Source organism: Coccomyxa subellipsoidea, assembly GCF_000258705.1.
Source record: "Coccomyxa subellipsoidea C-169, whole genome shotgun sequence".
Classification (NCBI taxonomy): Eukaryota; Viridiplantae; Chlorophyta; class Trebouxiophyceae; family Coccomyxaceae; genus Coccomyxa; species Coccomyxa subellipsoidea.
Window position 1 is genome coordinate 1,214,521 of NW_005178033.1, and position 19,049 is coordinate 1,233,569.

General features: G+C 54.7%; 4 protein-coding genes across 4 annotated transcripts; 1 reads left to right on the top strand and 3 right to left on the bottom strand.

Moving 5' to 3' along the window:
* Window positions 1-253: 253 nt before the first annotated feature.
* COCSUDRAFT_56033 (hypothetical protein) lies at window positions 254-768 on the bottom strand (the record flags this gene model as incomplete). Its single annotated transcript, XM_005646827.1, has 2 exons — window positions 254-272; window positions 545-768. 2 exons carry the CDS (start codon window positions 766-768, stop codon window positions 254-256), a joined length of 243 nt encoding a protein of 80 aa, XP_005646884.1.
* Window positions 769-792: 24 nt separating this feature from the next.
* Window positions 793-7,071, bottom strand: COCSUDRAFT_66572 (hypothetical protein; the record flags this gene model as incomplete). Its single annotated transcript, XM_005646828.1, has 14 exons — window positions 793-955; window positions 1,070-1,140; window positions 1,322-1,503; window positions 1,762-1,984; window positions 2,198-2,382; window positions 2,638-2,864; window positions 3,113-3,261; window positions 3,366-3,581; window positions 3,775-3,912; window positions 4,345-4,551; window positions 4,863-5,014; window positions 5,156-5,841; window positions 5,977-6,529; window positions 6,921-7,071. The coding sequence occupies 14 exons, from the start codon at window positions 7,069-7,071 to the stop codon at window positions 793-795; spliced, it is 3,303 nt and encodes a 1,100-aa protein (XP_005646885.1).
* Window positions 7,072-7,871: 800 nt separating this feature from the next.
* Window positions 7,872-15,773, top strand: COCSUDRAFT_47839 (hypothetical protein; the record flags this gene model as incomplete). Its single annotated transcript, XM_005646829.1, has 17 exons — window positions 7,872-7,991; window positions 8,069-8,139; window positions 8,233-8,308; window positions 8,404-8,506; window positions 8,623-8,716; window positions 8,824-8,861; window positions 9,069-9,286; window positions 9,403-9,522; window positions 9,643-9,744; window positions 10,943-11,198; window positions 11,325-11,419; window positions 11,546-11,600; window positions 11,731-12,720; window positions 12,871-13,017; window positions 13,389-14,451; window positions 14,895-14,988; window positions 15,258-15,773. 15 exons carry the CDS (start codon window positions 7,872-7,874, stop codon window positions 13,823-13,825), a joined length of 2,922 nt encoding a protein of 973 aa, XP_005646886.1. The 3' UTR covers window positions 13,826-14,451; window positions 14,895-14,988; window positions 15,258-15,773.
* Window positions 15,774-16,528: 755 nt separating this feature from the next.
* Window positions 16,529-18,609, bottom strand: COCSUDRAFT_53771 (hypothetical protein). The gene is made up of 4 exons (XM_005646830.1): window positions 18,459-18,609; window positions 18,243-18,332; window positions 18,032-18,097; window positions 16,529-17,820 (listed from the first exon to the last, which is right to left on the bottom strand). Exons 1-4 carry the CDS (start codon window positions 18,603-18,605, stop codon window positions 16,861-16,863), a joined length of 1,263 nt encoding a protein of 420 aa, XP_005646887.1. The 5' UTR covers window positions 18,606-18,609; the 3' UTR covers window positions 16,529-16,860.
* Between the last annotated feature and the right edge of the window lie 440 nt (window positions 18,610-19,049).

The following is a 19,049-nucleotide window of genomic DNA, read 5'->3' on the forward strand; positions in this document are numbered from 1 at the left end:
CATCTGGGTCTCTTCTGCCTGACAGCATTGGATTATCTCTCAACCTATTAATCGTTGCGTGGCCATAACAATTGGAAGCAAAGCCTTTTCTGTCTGGAAGCAAGCACATCACGCATTGCCCTGACGATATGTTCTCTGGGCCTGTTTATACTTGTAGTAGAAAACCCAGGAGCATCCATGCATATTGGACCAGTGCACGACTGCACTCGGACGTGGTACATTGACAAGTGCTGTGCTACTATGCGTATCGTGCCTACAGGCAAGGAAGGGGCCTACAAAACAGTACTGATACAGCAGACAGGAGACTCTCCACCAAGTTAATTCCGAGTCCCCTACAATCAACGCCAGGCACACACAGGCGCTTCATGCATCCAGGGCCATTTTCCTGGCCCCTTTTCTGCTAAGGTTGCCCGAGCCAGGCTTTTGCATGTGCCTGCTACGCATGCTATAATATGTGACCCCACCTGGAGGTCTAGGCCAGAGAATAACAAAGGATACGGTGTTTGGCCCCTTGCTCGGCCGCGTCATCGCCTGCCGTGCTCACATGGATGGCTGGGGTGAGGGGCCAGGGGAGGGGCTGGGGCTGTTCTGCTGGCTGGCATGCGCGAGCTGGTCCATAAAAACAAGCACCTGCTGCTGGTACAACTGGCGCATGTCGGCCACGTCAGCCTCCAGCTCAGCCAGGCGCTCGTCCTTTTCCCCCAGCAGCTCCGTGGCCGACCGCAGCCGCGTCGACACCTGCCGCACCCACCAAATTATTTCAGACATGACATTGCCATTAAGATGGCACAGTCAGGTGGGGATGCGCAGCGACTCTATTGAGGGTGGAATGAGAGCGTGCAATAGGATGCTGGGGCATGCCTGCTCGTAGTTGTCCTGCAGGCTGGTCAGCTCCCGCTGCAGGCCCTTGCCGGCCTCGACTGCCTGCGCCGCCATCACCAGCTCCTCCGCAAGGCTGCGCGCACCAGAAAGACAGTGTCATGTCAGCCAGGAAACACCAGCACCGTTGTGGAGACGAAGACAGTCCTGTCGGGAGCAAAGGGAAAGTAAGCAGGCAGAGAGGAGGCACCTGTCCCACGTCTGTTCCAGCCCCAGCAGCTGCTGCTGCAGCGCCTTCACCTGCTCCTCCTTATGCCGCAGCTGCGCAGAACAAAGCAGCACACTTAATCTACTCAATCTCGGCGCATGCGCTCTTTTTCCCATGCGCTTATACATGACAACTATTCAGGGCAGGCGTGCTCTCTCCATCAAGCTTCTATGCGGGGGAGGTGGGATTCTTTGCAGTAGCAAAAGTAACACAACAAGGCAAGCTGGGGCCCACCGAGTCTCTGAGGCGCTCCGAGTCGGCGGGGGCACCGCCCGGGCCTCTCACGGAGCTGCCATAGAACCTGTCCAGCAATGTGGTGGTGCCCAGATCGGTGTCGTCGACTGCAGCACCCCTCGCATCCCCGGCTGTGCTCATGGGCGCCTCCTCGCCCTCCTTCACCAGCACCCACTTGTAGCCTGCACCCAGACAGTCCCCATTGCCTCACCTCAAAATTAACCTGTCGCACTGGAACAAGATGCAGGTGGGCTGACCATCAGAGCAATTCCCCAAACAAACTTTAATTGACAGGAACTGCATGCAGAGTATCTGTGCCCTAAATTTTATTGGCCTCCAAAGGAAAATGAGCCAGCGAGCCACACTGCCTTGCGCAACTGTTTGGGCATGCAAAGAGAAGACACCATGCACCCAGAGCAGCAAGGCAGGGGCGCAAGCACCTGGCCCGGCCAGCGCGGGCGGCCCAGCGCCGTCGCCGGGCGCGCCGGAAGAGGACGGCTGCGGCTGCGACGCGGCCCGGAGGCGCTCCTCCGCGGCGGCAGCGCGCGCCTCGGCCGCAGCTAGCGCGGCCATTGCGGCTTCCGCGCTTGCCTCCCCCCGCTGCAGCGCCGCCCCCTGCGCCTCCTCCCGCGCCACGGCTTCCTCCGTCACCCGCTTTGTCGCCTGCGCCCTCGGCCATGCCCTCAAGTCAAGTCGTGCTGCATGCACTGCTCAAAAGCCAATGACATACAGCCATGGTGCAGCTTGACAGGATGCTACCGGGGCAGCGGCAAGCTGACGGTGTCCATATCAATTTGAGACATTCCTCTTCCTCGACTGCCCACACTCTCTGCAAGCCGCGGCTGCAGTGCACTCTCCAGGATTTTGGGGGCACACCTGCTTCAGCTGGTCTTCTAGGCGGCGCAGCTGCGACTGGGCGTCCATGAGGGCGTGGTTGGCGGCATCCGCGTCGTGGCGCGAGGCCGAGGCCTCTTCCCGCGCAGCCTCCAGCGCGGCCACCAGCGCCGCCTGCCGCGCGCTCGCGTTCTGGGCTTTTTCGTTCGCGCCCCGCTCTCTCTCCCCTGCAGCCAACCACACACAACACGCAACGTCAGCCAATGCTGAATCGCCTGCCAAACCTGCCGGGTGACCCTCACTCGCCTGTGGACATGCTGTCCTCGGATGCAAGCGCCTGCCCTACCCCGGTAGGCCAAAAGCCTTTTCATAGCTAGTTGTGGTGCAATTTAGAACCTGCTTGACAAGTGTTGGGGTTGAAGCGTGCTTGCTGCCCTTCTCGTGACTAATCGAGTTCCTTAAATGCAACATCGGCTGCGCACCGCAGGCAGCGGCGTGGGCTTCTGCGGCGCTGAGGCGGTCGTGGAGGGTGCGCTCGGCAGCGGCCCAGGCCTGCGCATTGGCGGCGTTGGCGGCCTGCATGGCCTCGATCTGGCGCAGCAGCGGCCGCGTGGCTTCCGGTAGCGCCGTCGCGAGCTCCTCGTGCCGCGCCTCCGCCGCCTGGCTGCGCCGCGTTATGTCCGCCAGCTCCCGCTTCAGCGCATCCTCCCTGTTCAGTTGGCAAACACCGCTCACATCCCGGGGACTATACCCTCCATCATTTTGCTTGCAGCAAGACAACGCTCATTAGGCGGAAGGGTATGATTTTCGGCAAGGAAGGAGCTTCTGTCAGGAGCAATTCAGTCTCCAAGCCGTGCTTCCACCAAGCAAATTTAGATGGTCATGAGCTGTGCTGTGGTCAACTTGTGCACCAGGGAAGCAGGCCATGGAAGGGATTACGAGGACAAAGGATTGCACCGCATGTCGGCGGCGGCCCGTTGGCGGTCAAGTCCGGCGCGCAGCTCGTCCACGGTCTCGGCCAGCGACTCGGCGCGTGCCTCCGCCTCGCGCAGCCGCCGCCCCAGCCCCTCCTTGGCCGCTGCCCGCGCCGCCTCCTCTGCCTCCACCTGTGCATGCGCACAGTCAGCATCTTCTATTGCAGCAGCACGGTCCTCCTACAGATTGCCTTGACTGCACCTTATTGGACATGGCTCAACAAGAGGAAGATGACCTTGTGCCGCCTCCTTGCCTCAAATCCCAGACCAGAGGCATGTCCGAGAGCAGGAAAGAGTAATACAAGGAATGCGGAGCGTGCCTGGGCGGCGCGGGCGCATTGCAGGAGGCCTTCATAGTGCGCCTTCTCGGCCTCCAGCTCCGCCTTGTGCGCCTGCCGCAGCGCCGCTGTTCCCTCCTCCGCCTTCGCCTTGGCCGCCAGCGCTGCCTCCACCTGCAGCCCCACCCGCCTCAGCCACATCAGTGCAGCACAGCATGAGTCAAAAAACGGCTTATTGTACTTACTCTACAATGACAGGAGGCAAATGGGTGGGGTTGATGGTGTGGTGGGGTCTGATTGCGAAGGATCGGAACAACCACATGTCTTACAAAGGTCACAGAGCAGATGCAGGATAAAGCTTGCTGACCTTGGCGCGCTCGGCGGCGAGGGTACCGGCGGTAGCGCCCTTCTCGGCCTTCACCTCCTCCAGCTGCGAGCGCAGCTTCTTGATGGTGTTCTCCTGCGCTAGCTGCTTCTTGCTCAGCCGCTCCCCCTCCTCCATCACCTGCGCACAGCCCCTCACTTGGCGCCTCCGCCCCGCACTGCATCCTTCCCCAACGGCACACACGCATTGCCAGCATTGCAAGCTCAAGACGGCGACCAACATGTCCTGTGTGTCAAACCCCCTGGCAATCTGATGGAATGTGCTGATCAATTGCCTTCAACCTTTTCTGTGATAGGGCCTGTAAACTTCAAGATGAAGATGGGCTCCAATCACAAAAGAAGTAGTAGCTAATATTACAGCACTATCCAATGAATCGCAAGGGTGCTAAGGTCCTCCTTGCTCCATTACATCGACAATCACGTCTTGCAAATCGGCCTACTTCGGCTCGTGGTAATCAGCAGTGACTAGCAGTAGGGATGAAGCTCACGCAGCTGGGAGTAGACAGGAAAGACAAGGGGGGGGAGAGAAGGGACAAGGGAGGGGAGGGCTCACCTGCTGGATGATGGCGTCCTTCTCCTTGACCAGGTCGTTGGCGGAGTTGAGCTTGTCAGCGCCCCGGCGCAACGCGTCGCGCTCCTTGGTGAGCGCGTACACCTTGCGCTCAGCCGCGCCCAGCCGCGCCTCAAACTCGCCCCGCATCGCCTCCAGGTCCTCCTCGCTTATCGCCGCCGACTTGCGCGCCAGCTCCTCATTGCGCGCCTGCATCCAGACAACACAACATTCAGCCCTTTCCCATGCACCAGATGCCCCTCAAAGCTGAGTTGCATTGCACACAGGTGCAGGACGGTGCGTTGCAGAGCAGAGCAGAGCAGTGCACACAAATAAATTACAATGCACCTCACCACTCCTGCTCAACAGTCCGAACAATGCTTCCCCAGTACACGTGTGGCAAAAAATTCCTCGAGCCGGGTTCCATTGCACACATGTGAATCATAATGCACCTTGCAGGCGTGAGATTTCATGAGGTTGTATGGGTATGATCACGGGAGGTGAGGGGAAATTTAGCGCACCATGAGCTGCTGGGTAAGGTCCTGCATGGCGGCGACCTCCTGGAACTTGCGCTCCAGTTGCACCTCGCGGGCCTGCAGCGCCCCCTGCAGCTCCGCCGCCAGCGATCGCACCTCCTCACCCTCCAGCGCACCCACATCCACCGCCAGAATGCCTGCAACGCATTTTTCACACCTCGTGCCACCTTCCCCACCCCTCCACCACTAATGTCAGCCCTTAAGCCACATTTTTGACATGACCTGAGGAAGTCTGAAACAGAGAGGCAGGGCAGGTGCAAGAACATAAAGGCATGCACTTGAGAGACAGAGAGACAGTATAGTCGTGCCTTTGACGGGGCCGCTGACGGCGTCAGCCTCCTGCAGCGCTGCTGCCACATCTCTGGCGTGGCTGGTGGACGCGGTGCTCTCCACGTCATCCGACGGCCGCCGTTGGTGTGCCGCGCCAGGCTCCGGCAGCTCTATGGAAGCTTCCTCCAGGCTGCCGGCCTCTGGAAACGCGGGCTCGGCAGAAGCTGCCGGCAGCGGCGAGCACGGCGGTGACAGCGGCGGCGTGTCCGGCTGCCGGTCCAGTGAGGATGCGCGCTCTGTGGCCCCTGGGACCCCGTCTGTGTGCAGCTCTGTCGGTTGTTGTAAGGCTTCCCCTGGCTGCTCAGGAGGCGCGCCGTCTTTTTGTTCATCCCCAGCGGCTGCAGAAGGGCGTGATATTGCAGATGAAGCGGCTGCCGCATGTGCAGTACCAGTGTCTGACGGCTCCTCCGGTTCTGCATGCTCAGCTGCTGAGGCTGACGATTCACCGGCTGCTCGCTGGTCGGGCCCTTGCGTCTTCGGTGGGGCTTCCCCTGCCTCGGTGTCAGTGTGCTGCTGGGTGCCCTCCAGCCCCTGCAGGTCTTCTGAGTCCTGTTCATCGTCGCCTTCCCAGCCAGCTGTGGCCTCATCCTTATCCGATACGGCTCCATTTTCAGGTTCTGCAGGGATGGTATGCCTGCGCAACAAGAAAAGCGTGGCAGTCAGAAGACTCCTGAGCATCATTGCACATCACGCACCATGCAGACACTAAATAAAGTGTCATCCTCGCAGAGCATTGGAGCACTAGCGGCTGTCAGGAGGCGGAGGTCACCTGACATCAGCGCTGCTCTGCAGTGCCTGAGCGGAGCCGGCCTGTCGCGGCGTGATGGGTGCTTTCTCCTGCCACTGCCCTGCTGCTCGGGCGCTGCGTGGTGACCGGGAGGAGCTGCGGTTGGACCTGGGTGTCTCACTGGGCTGCACAAGTGCCGGCTCCTTGCTGCTGGAAGGGCCAGACGTGTCAGCACTGGCATCTTTTGGAGTCGTGGCTTCTGCTGAAGCTGACACCCTCGGACTGGCCCTCCTTAAGGGCTCGGCCCACAACCGCCGCACCCCCTTCCTGGCATGCTCCTGTTTGGGCCGGAAGCTGGTCTGCCTCTGCGCTGCGCCACTGGATGATCTGGGGGATTTCAGGGCTTTTGGTGAGGCCTGGCTGGGATCCTGGCTGTGCTGAGAAACCGCTTCCATCGGCTGCTCGCCAGCGCTGTCGCTGCTAGGGCCCCAGCCACTGGATGCGCCCCCGTTCTGAAGAATTGGTGAGGATAGTGCTGGCAACTGGTCCACCTCAGCATTGGTCTTTGAACCACTTCCTGCCGCAGCCTCGATGCCTGCAAAGCACACAGGGATGATGAGGTGCGCATTGTGAGTATATCAGGGTATATACAAGAGGGGGTGTTTGTGACACAGGTTACACTTGGCCAGAGCCCTTCAAGAGTTCTATATGACCTATGAGATGATGACGTAGGGATTTAATAAGGATCCCAGGGCATACAAAGACTCGAAATTGGGAAGCATTCAGGCATTTATGAGCAGTGCATTGGGAGACTCGACGGAAAACTTCAAGCAGTAAAGCAGTAGGTTTGAGGAGCACAGGGCCCTTTATTGCCTTGTCAATTTAATTACAAGAGCAATGAACGAAATTCTGTTGGAAAGGGGTTCCTTAATTGCTTGTACTGCTAGCTGCACCTAACAGCAAATAGTGCCACCTCACGAACTCACCCTTGTCACCTTCGCCAGTTAAAGCTGCTAGAGCGGCATGATCAATTCCAAGAGAACTCTCTATGTTCGCCTCCAGATCATTTTTAATCTGCTGAAGTCTCTCGTTTATATTGAGATCTGCAAGCGCGGAAAAGTTAAAATTTGTGAACATCGTTGCACGGCCTGAACTCTAGAATTTAATCAATATGTAATCACACAGACTCAACAAGGAATGATAAACTCAAATTCATGTCCTGACAGAGAATCAAGGAGGTTGCCAAAATTTCTACGGAGGGAACGCCTTCTAGGCCGGGAATTTGGTCAAACAAGGTTTGACCCATCATCAAAATCCTTCAATCATTGAATATGAATGCAGATCGTGATAGATACTAATGATGGGAGAGTCATGAAAATCATCTTGTCACAAAGCTCTCGGCGATGTCCCAGTAAACAAATCAGATCAGACCGGATCACGGGCTTGCACGGAATTAGAGAGACATACGCGCCACCAAAGTTTCTGGTGCTCCCGTGCGATGAAAAGAATATTGACGGAAGCAGTTCCGTCGGGCATGTATGCATGTCACTTAGCCCATAATGGCTTAACCAGGGTTTTCAGACAGAAAAGGATCAGCACAAGTGATAACAGAAGGTCGACATGCAAACCTGGAAGAACACGCTCAGATCTCAGGGATCAAGTTCAGGCCCCTGCAGTGCCAAGACCACCCATGGGCGACGTCATCCCAGAGCGGACTGTCCTGGCACAGTGGCGCGAAGCACAAGCTGTGTGCTTTGATGTCGACTGTACTGTCACTCTGCAAGACTCTTTAGACCTCCTGGCCGAATTCTTGGGTCGTGGTGAGCAGGTTGCCAGTCTCACCAACAAGGTACGTGCTGATGATGGGCCTTGCCCTATTCTACACTACACACCTTTGCAAGCTAGTCCACCCTGATAATGACTTCGGGCCTCAGGCAATGAATGGCGAGGTGTCCCTGGAGGAGGCTTTAAGAGATCGCTTGAGCATCATTGACTGCACTCCAGAGGACCTCACTATGTTCAGCCAAGCTCACCCGCCCATCAGTCGCCTGACCCAGGTATATGTCCCTTCAAGACATCTACAAAGTTGAAGGGCATTCCTCCTGTACCGTCAATCATGGTGATGGGCTTGTAGGGAATCCGGGAGCTGATCAGTGGCCTGCAAGCCCGCGGAAAGGCTGTCTACCTCATCTCAGGAGGGTTCAGGTAGGCAGCAATTATCAGCATGCATTGCGATGAGCACAACGATCAGCTGCTTTGGATCGCAGCTGCTAAGTGGTATCCTCATGGATACACCAGGGAATTGATACTACCAATTGCACGGGAGCTTGGCATTCCTGCAACCAATGTCTTTGCAAACCGCATCAACTGGCAGGTGAGTTCCCTTGTCAAAGCAATTGATTGGTCCTCTGATGCTACAAAGCTGGAAGAGCTACACCCCAGGATACAAGCGCGCATGAATGCATGCAGGTTGATGATGATACAGGTTTTGTGACAAGAATGGTGGGCTTTGATGAGCGTGAGCTCACTTCTAGGCAGGGAGGCAAGCCAGCCGCTATTGGCCTCTTGCGAGGTGCGGGGATCAGCTACCTTATATCATGCCATATAATATGTGTCAGAAAAACAGCGTGCTCACCAGGCTATGAGGCTGCACCACCTTTCCAAGATGCATCGTGTGCTGAACTGCAGAAATGTACCCTTATGAGACAATTGCCATGGTTGGAGATGGCATCACTGATCTGGAGGCTGTCCAGATCACAGGCGGTGCAGATGTGTTCATTGGGTGAGGCTACTTACTGCCCAGGAGAGTTTTTGTTGTTTAAAGGATGTACTGCTTTCTTGTAATGCTCTCTCAAGCTTGCTGAGTCTTCATGTCCTGCTGCATGGCAGGTATGGAGGAGTGGTGGTGCGCGATGCAGTGAGGGATGGTGCTGATTGGTTTGTGGATCATTTTGATATCCTGAGTCAGGCTCTCAAACGACACCAAGTGGCCTTCATTGGCTCAGGCAAGCAAATTCGATACACCTGCTTGAATTATTCCTGCGATGCTCTGCTTTACCTCTAAAAAATGCTCACTTACAGGCAAGTCGCGCCGTGCTGCGGTCAACGATGCTTGTTTGTGTTGCTCCATGCAGGTGCTTGGGCCTGTGCAGCAGCCAAGCTGGTTGCGCGGAACTGCAAGCTGTCCAGTGAGGGCACCGGGGAGTTTGCAGAGACCGTGCGCATGTGGGTCCATGAGGAGCAGATCGGGGACCGGAAGCTCACAGACATTATCAACGAGACGCACGAGAATGTGAAGTATTTGCCGGGCGTCAACATTGGGGACAACGTTGTTGCCTGTCCTGACCTCCTGGTGCTGCTCTGTCCTTGCACATCTCACCACATCTGACCAAATTGCATCCCAACAACGGCAAGCATGCCCCTTATGCCGGTGGTGCGTTGAGGGTTGTCTGCCTGGGAATGTTGCAGGACACAGTGGAGGGCGCAGGTGTGCTGGTGTTCTGCACGCCTCACCAGTTCACGCGGGACATCTGCAGGCAGCTGCGTGGCAAGGTCGACCCTTCAGCCGTCGCCATCTCCCTCACAAAGGTCGGTCAGTTTCCTTACGGCCCTGACTTGCATGCCATTTTAGTTTGCAGAGAGAGTAGGTGCAAGGGGAATCTTCCAAAGAGAGGGAGTGTCCTGTTGCTCATCTGAGGTGTGTGGCAGGGCATGCGCGTGAGGGCCGAGGGCCCACAGCTGATCAGCGAGATGGTGCGTAAGACCCTGAACATCGACTGCAGCGTACTCATGGGCGCCAACATTGCCAAGGTGGGAGCCAGCTGACCACCAGTGCATTTATGACCTCTATCTTCAGAAGGGTCAGGGAGAAGGGGCAGGCCTGTCAAATCCTGGAATGACTGTGTTAGGGATGACCTGGGCTCCATTGGATTCACATGCCATTGCAGGGCACCCGAGTAATCAAAATCCACTACTTTAGTGGATGTAAACGCTACTAATGTGGTGGATTATTGGCAATCAGGGGCCATGCCACCTGGTAACACATTCCATAGCATGCCATTTTGGTAATAAAAATTAGGCCTTTCGTCAGTAAGCATGGAGAATGATCAGTGATGTGTTTCTGTACCGAGCATGTCACTTATTATTGCTAGGATCCCGTGTTACAAGTGTGGCAGTGACAAGGAGAAGCTTCATCCGAACTGCGCAAGTTCAGAACGCTTGACTCGCTGTGTAGGTTGTGATTATATTATCAGATTCTATTCAGAAGGTCTGACAAAGGACGAATACGGCCACGACGCTGTTGCCGACTGGGTCTTCAAACAAGAGGCAAGGGTGCCATTGCAACGTTGCAATGCCGTGGACTCAGGGGTCAGATATTTCCATCAGAGCTGCCTTGGCCGAGATGAACCTTCAGCATTGTCCAGAGCTAATGGCTACTATTCTATTCGCGGGAAGATTGAGAGCGAAAAGTATCCAGAGCTCAGAAATATTACCCACAAATGCTGTGAGGACTGCGTCATTGCAGCCCAAACCAGGGGCAAGGATCTCAATGAGGATAAGTTGAATTTTATCATGCATCAAGGAGTGATTGGTAGGTCTCAATAAGCACTCCATCTTTGAAGGTTGGGAACACCTATGTTTTGAATCTCCCCATGACCTTGACACAGAGTAACTAACTCTGACTTTTGCGTTGCGTTCAGAGGCAGAGACCGGCGACTTGGAGAGGAAGAGAGCCGATAGGCGATCAAGCAAGATTCGAGGCATCATTGGTGGTCAGCAGGCTCGCCTCGAAGACAATGGGACGACTTCGACCGCCATCTTTGCAACGAGACACCTCAATCAGAAAGTCAGCTTCAGCAAGAGCGCCAGCAGATTGCTGGCAGCAGTGCCCAACCTGAACAGGACAGTGATGGCAGCCTCGTATCTCCAGGCCAGTGGACTTCAGGCAGGCCAGACAGCCCAAGGACAGGCGCAGAGGGGCGCCACAGCTGCAGCAGGCGGCATGCAGGGTCCCGCAGCCCCAGAGGCAGAAGCTGCAGGACCTTCGCAAGCGCCACAGCCAGGGATCAGCCGCAGGCAGCTCAGCGCTCAGGGAGCCGAGCAGGACATCGTCCAACGGTGGCTTGCGTTCAGCCTCAAGGCCTCATCCACCGTTGCAGAGCTGAAGCGGTTCCTGCTTGACAGAGGCCAGCGGCCAGTGATCTTCACCAGAAGCGCGCTGCTCGCCAGGGTGGAAGGGCTGCTTAGATTTGAGCATCCAGAAGGTAGCTATCCATGATGGCTGTAACGATCAGCGCCTACACATCTTATGCCTGGCAAATTAATAACATGTCCTCACCATTTCCTCTGGACATCTTATGCGCTGGCAGCTAATGGATGCTGTCATGCAGGTGGACTGGAGCCGAGTGCGGCGGCGGTTGAAGAGATCACAGCCGCTGTTGAGGCCGCAGCCCAACCGGCACGGCAAAGACCAGCAAGGCAGAAGGTGGGCATCTTGTTGAGGATCCTTATGTTTGCATGTGCTTTGTGAACGCCTCTCATCTGTCAAGCTGCTGGTGCAGTGAAAGCGAGTTTGGCTGAACACACTGATTGTAAGTTATTGTTGTTACAGGCGCCGAAGAAGTCACAGCTTCAGATGGAAGCGGCCAAGTCCATTGTTAACAAGGGTGAGTGGGCGCTCTCAGCTGGAAGCTCTGATCACCTGGTGACTGTTGCACACCCGAGAAGGCTTTAACTTCTGCAGATTTGATGGAAGGGAATGATAGCCAGTCAATTGAGGCGCTCACATGTTTGCAGGAGTGAGCAGCGGCCTGCCCGTGGTCAAACTCAAGCAGATTGACGAGTTGCTCTGGACCTTCGACAAGTGCCACTACCTGCCGCAGTTGGGGGAGAGCACTCCCTCGATTGGTGTCGCTCTCTGGGCCGTCACAAGCACGCTGCACCGCGACGGGGAGTTCCCAGCACGCAACTTGTCCCAGTTGGGTCGTGCTGCCAAGGCTCCTGTTGGTTTGGTGCGCGCTGTGCAGCCAGGCAGCGATGGCACCCAGCTGCATATGGAGATATGGTTCCTCGAGGCGCGCGTGCAGACAGATAGCCAGGGGGAGCCCGAGGCAGCGGTGGCAGGGGAAGGCGGTGGGGCACGCGCAGATGTGGAGGGACGGGGTGCAGGAGAGGCAGCCACCGGTGGGGGCGTGCAGGAAGGGCATGGGCGGGGTCGGGGCAGGAAGCGTGGCCGCCGCGGCACAGGCGGGGCGCGTGGCAGCAATCGGCCCAGAAGGGGCAGCCGAGGCAGGCTCAGGCGCCCAACCGCCAGAGCCGCAGAGTTTTGGGGTCCCCCCACTGAGGGCGACGAAGACGAGGTTGGGAACCTCTTCTCTGAGTCAGATGCGGATGACCAGCCAGCGCAGCAGCACAGTGACCCAGCAGAGCCAGAAGGGCAGGCAGAGGGTGTCCTGCCTGAGGCCAGCGAAGTGCCGCCGCAGCCCACAGCTTGTGCGAGCCAGTCGCCGTTGCACGGCTGCTTGCTGGCAGATGAGTCGCCGCAGCCTGTGCCAGTCCCCAACGTGCGGCTGAGCATGCAGGGGCATGCCGCATCGCCGGCCAAAATGGCTGTGCTGGTGATCGACTACCGGCACATTGCAGCGGCCCTCTGTCATCCAAAACGGCTGAAGGTGGCTCTCGGAGGCGCTGCCGGGAGCTCGCCCATGAACGTCGAAGAGGCTGCAACTGGTGTGGCGCTGGCAATGTTGCTGGCTGAGGAGCAGAATGCGGCGCGCGCCGGAGAAGGTGAGGAGCCATCATGGCTCTCTTTGTCCTGGCTTATATGATTCCACTCACAGTGAGTTTCTAAGTTATAATGCCATGCGAATCATACCCCGAAGGTTTATCGACAGGTAATTGTCAGCAATAAGCTGACGACAGGCATGTGTTGTCTAGGTGGGAGTGCTACGGCAGCGGAGCAGTCGCAGTCAGCCTTGGAGCAGTCACCGCTGTCTGGCGCCATGGTCTTCTTTGATCCTGCTCTGGAGCTCGCTGCCGATGAGGAGCCAGCTTCCTCCTACCGCTCTGCAGATGGCCCAGCAGGCATGTACAAAATCCTGCTCTGTCATTCCTGTGAACTTGTCAACTGACTGCTCTCATACGCTGGTGTAGTTGATTTGTTCATGTCTTGTCTCTCAATGCTGAAGTGTCTGCTTGCCCCTTTGCCTGAGCCATGCCTGTCTTTCACGCACCCTGCTCCACATGCTGTGCTTGCCCCTTTGCCTGAGTCATGCCTGTCACTCACGCACCCTGCTACATATGATGTGGTAGAGTGCCGCACCTAAGGGTCATCTGGGTAATACTAACAACAGGAATAAATTTGAGCTTGACATCCTAGCAAGACACTAGGGAAGATATTGCTTGAATGCGGTAATAATCGCGGATTGTAAGCAGCTGTGTGTTGGTGCGCGCAGGTCGACCGTCCCTGGAAGTTTCCTCCCCTGGGATCAACATGGAAGCTGCAATGGGTGTCATCGCAGGGCTGGCATGTCAGCTGAACCCCTCGCCGCAAGCCAGAGGCCATTCGAGCGCGCACAGTGACGTGCAGATTCTGCCAGATGACACAGTCTATGTCCTAACAGATGACAGGAGGATAGTGGGGACGGCAGAGGTGGTGCATATTGGGCCTGGCACACGGTTCCACGGTGCTGAGCTTGAGGGGTTTGGTGTTATTTGCGGGCTCACCATCACAGACGCAACTGGGGCTGGACACCAGAAGGCATGGTTGAGCGACACAGATGAAGTCAGAGCAGGCAGAACACCCTTGGAAGCAATTGGGGGCAATCAGATGGTGGCAGTTCCCGAGAGGTGCCTTCGCTTTCTGAGGCGCCCACCGGCGGCTGGAGAGTGACTTGCAATGTGATCTTTGCACTTTCAAGCTAAGTCAGTTTCAAGCTTAGTCAGAATTGGCGTGTGAGCATGACGCAAATGTAGCATCAATTTTTTTTATGTCCTAAATTTGATATTGCAATGAGGACTGTAGTAGGTTGTGACCAAGTCTGCCTCACTACAAGGCGTTGCACATCCATGCGCTCTACGCAACTAATATTAGTCACTCACTTGTCCCTCTCTGCACATGTGCGCAACAATCATGACGGTAACCAGATATCATGCATGTAACAATCTGTAAGGTAATTCTGCTCCCGGTTGCCTCACATGCTCAACCTTCGAATCTGAAGTGGCCAGTGGGATGGAGCACTTCTGCTTGAAGACAGAGCACTGCTGCTGACCGCCACAAGGTAGTGGCGGTGGAGGGCAAGAAAATAAATCCCCTGAGCCTATCTTATAATATTATTAACCCCATCTGTCATTGAGCAGCCTGGCTCGTTCTTGCTGTTTCTCTACGATGTCGGTGTCGAAATCCACTCACATAGAATGTTGAACGTGGAAGAATTGCTACAAGATTCTTCTCAGCATCATCGCACTTCTTGGTCGCTGCATAAAGACACACGGCATGTCACATCAGATGGCGCAAAGGTGATGCCCTTATCTTGCCGGCACCCACGCTATGGTACACGCACGCGATGTGTATCAATCAAATGTGCCACAAGCGACAGAATTGGGGTGTCAATTTGCTGCACAGCGTGGGTGCCCCTCCTTGATGGGCACATCTCTTTACATCGAGCAGCCATCTGAGATCGCCAGGGTTGAGGACGTGCTGTCCGTGCAGCACGCACTCAGCGTCAATATTTAGACTCTTTCAATATTGATTATTGATGGTATTCTTGTGAAAGAGTCTCTTGACCGGCCCTGTAGGTATCGCACGCTATGAAGAGGCTTTTGCAGTCCAGGGTTGGGGCAGCACACCTCTGAACATAGGACCTGCCACCTTTGTAATCTTGCTCAAACGAAACCCTGAAATGCCTTCTCGAAGAGTGTGGTTTTCGAAATTCCTTCAAGCACCACGGCTGTGTGTGCAGGAAACCTAGTAATCTTCAACCACTGAACTTCCTTGAAGGCGGGAGCCATGCATGCACACACCGCCCTCATTCACTGGGCACTGGTCATGTACAGGTGAGATCTCAGGAAAGCAAGAGTATGATCCAAGTGTAGAAGTGCTGTAGAAATCGGGTTGAAGCCGCGGGCCAAAGCCTTGGAGCCTTAAGCATCATGCTGATGATCATAATGATGCCATCGGGTCAGTACTAGTATAAATGGCGTAAGGCTACCCATTAAGAGATTCCAGTGGGACCACCGTCGAACATTATAACCTGAGAGAAATTTCTTTAAAGCATCAAGCATCTCGAGATGTGCTCATGAGCAACGCATGTCTTGTGCTGCAGGTGCAACCCATGCCATGCCCGTGGCCAGTGGGCACGTACACATGTGCATCAACGTTTCAGGCAATTGCAAGTTGCCACAATGGCTACCCAACACCGGTGTTGGTAGCAAGTGAATAGTGGGTACCCACTAGTTATTTGCCACACCATTGCCCTCAGTGTACTCTTAAAAAGCAATCACTCAATTATAACTAGAAGGCGCCTCTACAGTGTAATATTGTTGTCAATAGATCAGATTGATATTATTGTTGCATTCATTTATTTTATATTTAATTATATTGAACAAGCTCGGCTCGCAAGGCTTCAAGCCTTGTTGCTCCAATTGGTCAAATATATGCATTATTCTTTTTTATCTGATAATTCTTGCAAAGCAGAATTAAAGCCACTGCAAATATTAAGGCTTGAAACTCGAATTCACAATGTGGAGATAAAGTCCATGCAATGGGTGACTCGTTAAACATTAATTGAAGCTGAAGGGCTAATTGGCTTCTGATAAATATTTTAATATCATGGTCATTTATTTGGATGGTCCAAACAAGCTGTCGACATGAGAATGATCACTCACAGGCTTGCATGGACACTAAAGTCCCCCCAGGTTTTGGTAGAAAGTGAAGCCAATGACGGTACTGCAACATGCTCAGCCTATAGGTAGCTAACCAGATATTTACTATAATTACACCTTGAGGATCTGGTCCAGAGTCACATGCATGCCATATGGGCGCATGTTGCCGACTGTTGACATGACCTCTCCAAGAGTCATCAAAAAATCACATTATGACAGACATATCTTCTTAGAACCAATACAAATCTTTTGAAGACTGAAGGTCTTTATTGTCATTAATGGTGGGCAGTGGGTCATGGCCTTCCTCTAACTAAGGAAGCTTCACAACCTGGCAGGCAATCTTTCTAAGTAGCAATTCTTGTCAAGGTTCATACTGTTCATTTTTTGGCTGCTGGCAGTCAACATGCTATTAACTATTAACAACGTGGACACCTGTACATATATACAAATTTTAAGTATTAATACTAATATTAATTTGTAGTATTAGCCGTATAATTTTATCATAATATTATGATATGCTGCCAAAAATAAAATTCAACGAATTTAATTTGGTGGACCTTCATCAAAGTTTTAAAAACATGACAGGGACACCTCCATTCACGACAGGCATTGATCACATTTTGACACTTATATGAGATAGAGAGAGGCACTGCTCAGAGCTACATGAATTGCAAGAGTTGCAGGAAGTTTCAATAGGCTGCCTTTCGCTTGAACAACTGATAATTTTTAACAGCAATGCATATTTACATTAACAACATAAGAAGCTGGCACTCTGTGTTAATTATTTGCTTTAAGTGTGTGGAGAGAACAAGCTGCTAAGAGATCTTGAGATTTTTGAGCCAATTGGCAGATGATTCCACAGCGCACTCCCTTCCCAAAAAGGATCTGATGAATTGTAGAACAATCAGATTACTGTACTCTATAGAAGATTACTGTACTCTATATAGAAGCTACTGACTTTCAAAGTTTGAAACAGCATCGAGAACATCAAAATTGGCAGACAAGGCGAGATGCTCATTGCCAAATTTTCAAATGTGCCAATATTTATGTGTCCTCATCATCGCCGCCGCTGCTGTCTGAGGAGGCATCGGACCGCGCATCCTGCCAGTCCGAGTCGGAGCTGGTGCCGCTGTCCAGGTTTGTGAGGTCGGCGTGCAGCGCTTCCACAGCATTGCCTGCCATGCCGCCCAAGTGCTGATACTGTTCAAGCTTGGAGAGGAGCACCACCTGCTGCCCGAGCTGGAAAGCTTCAAGGGCTGCATGCACACCCGCCTCCCCCAGCTCCGCCGCATGGGGAACTTGTCGGGCGCTGGGCAGGCGGCGCTCTCCCCTCCCAGCGGCTTGCTGCACTTGCTGGGCGTAGTGCTCATAAAACACTACCATATCCCTGGCCTCACGCCGCACGATGGTCATCTCTTCGGAGCACCGCTTCAAGCGCTCCTGCTGCTCCGCCAGCGCGGCCAGTTTCCTAGCCAGCAACCCTGCCTGAGCAGATTGTCGCTGCCACGGCAATGTGTCTACCGCGAGCAAGCCAGGGGCGGTCAAGCGCTGGCAGTCATACTGCGCTCCCTGATAGTCCCCAGGGGCGGCATGCCAGCGCCGCAGCTGAAGGATGTCATCGCTGACTTTGGACACGATGGCTTCCATCTGGCGCCGCAACCGCTTCAGGCTAGTGCGCTCACGATATGCCGCTGTCTCCAGCTGTCTCTGTAGGGCGTAGTAATCCACGAACCTGGCTGCAATGGAAGCATGTAGCTGCTGAATCATGAACCTCTTCCGCTGACCCCCTATCTCCTGGTACAACCGGTCTGCCTCCACCCACCGCAGCTGTACCCGGTGCCTGCGCTCCCACGCTGCCAGCTTGCCCTCAAGGACTCGGCGGTGCTCATGCCGCATTTGCTCGGAGAGCGATTGCTGCCCCTCAGCTGCGAGAGTCACACTGCCACCCAGCGCGTACAACTCCTCCAAGCAGCCTTGGTAGTGGTGCTCCCATGTAAGACGGGCCTGCGAGTAAGAATCCTGACATCAGTGATTCATGCATCTTTATGTATCTTCCAAAGGTGTGCATCCCATTTGCTCTTTACAAAAACTCCACCAGTATGCACATCCTGTCATGTCTTGTCCTGTCATGTCATAAGTCACATGTCAAATGTCCTATCATGTCATATGAACAAGCACCAGTACAGCCAACTGAAGGTGCAGAGTGGAGCAGCACCGGGATGGTGGGCGCGCTTGTTGATGCCCCCTCAGACGATGTCTGCCGCTGCTCCCGGGCAGACCCCTGCGTGCAAAACAAACAATCTGCTTGCATACTTTCTTCTGAGGCAGCTCTTTACTCTGAGTCCTCTGAGCACCTCCTTCTCACTAGCATACCCATTGATACTTATTCCATGCTAGAGAAGAGCCTTCAAAAAGGACCAACACACCTCTGCTTCGTCACTTGCGCCTGCACCAGCGCCGCCTTGGAGAGGATCCTGGCCTGCCGGTGATGGGACGCCTCCTGAGCCACCGCCACCCTGCACCTGATTCATCAGCCAATAAGCGAGCATGCAAAGCATTGCAGACTGCAGGATATATCAAGATGGCATCTCCCCAGAGAATCAGTAGAGACAGGTGCAGCAACTAGGAGGGGTGCATTTTACCTGCAACTCGGGGGCTTTGATTTGGGCAATCTCCTGCTTGAGGGCCCCCGTGGACTGCCGCAGTTGTGCCAGCAGTCGAGCAGCCCTCCTATGCCACTCAAGCAGCTGCTTGGGCAACCTGCGCTCCTTTTTTCGCTGCCAAGCCATCGCCTGCACATGGACCAACATTGTCACTTCTCGCACCTACAGGGTTACAAACTGCAACATCGAGCAAGGCTACAAGAGCTTGCATCATATGAAAGGAGAACTCACCAGGTCCGTCATGTAGTCCTCCCGCGTGGCAGTCGCCATGCGCTTCAAGATGTGTGCAAATTTCCTGTAATGTGCCCAAGCCTGTTCAATGTTGTCACCAAAGGAGTTTCCTGCCGCTAGCATGCGGCGGGCGCCATACTTTTCTTGGCATGCCGGAATGTGAGCCTTCACATGCCACGGCCCCACTGCCAGGCCAGGCATACCCTCCACGTTTCCTTGAACCATCCTGCCAGCACAACACATCACCATTCAAAGGGGACGCTGCTGTGCACTCCGACGAATCCACACACTCATAGCATGACTAGTACTAGACACTAGGAGTGAAATTGTTCCATGCAA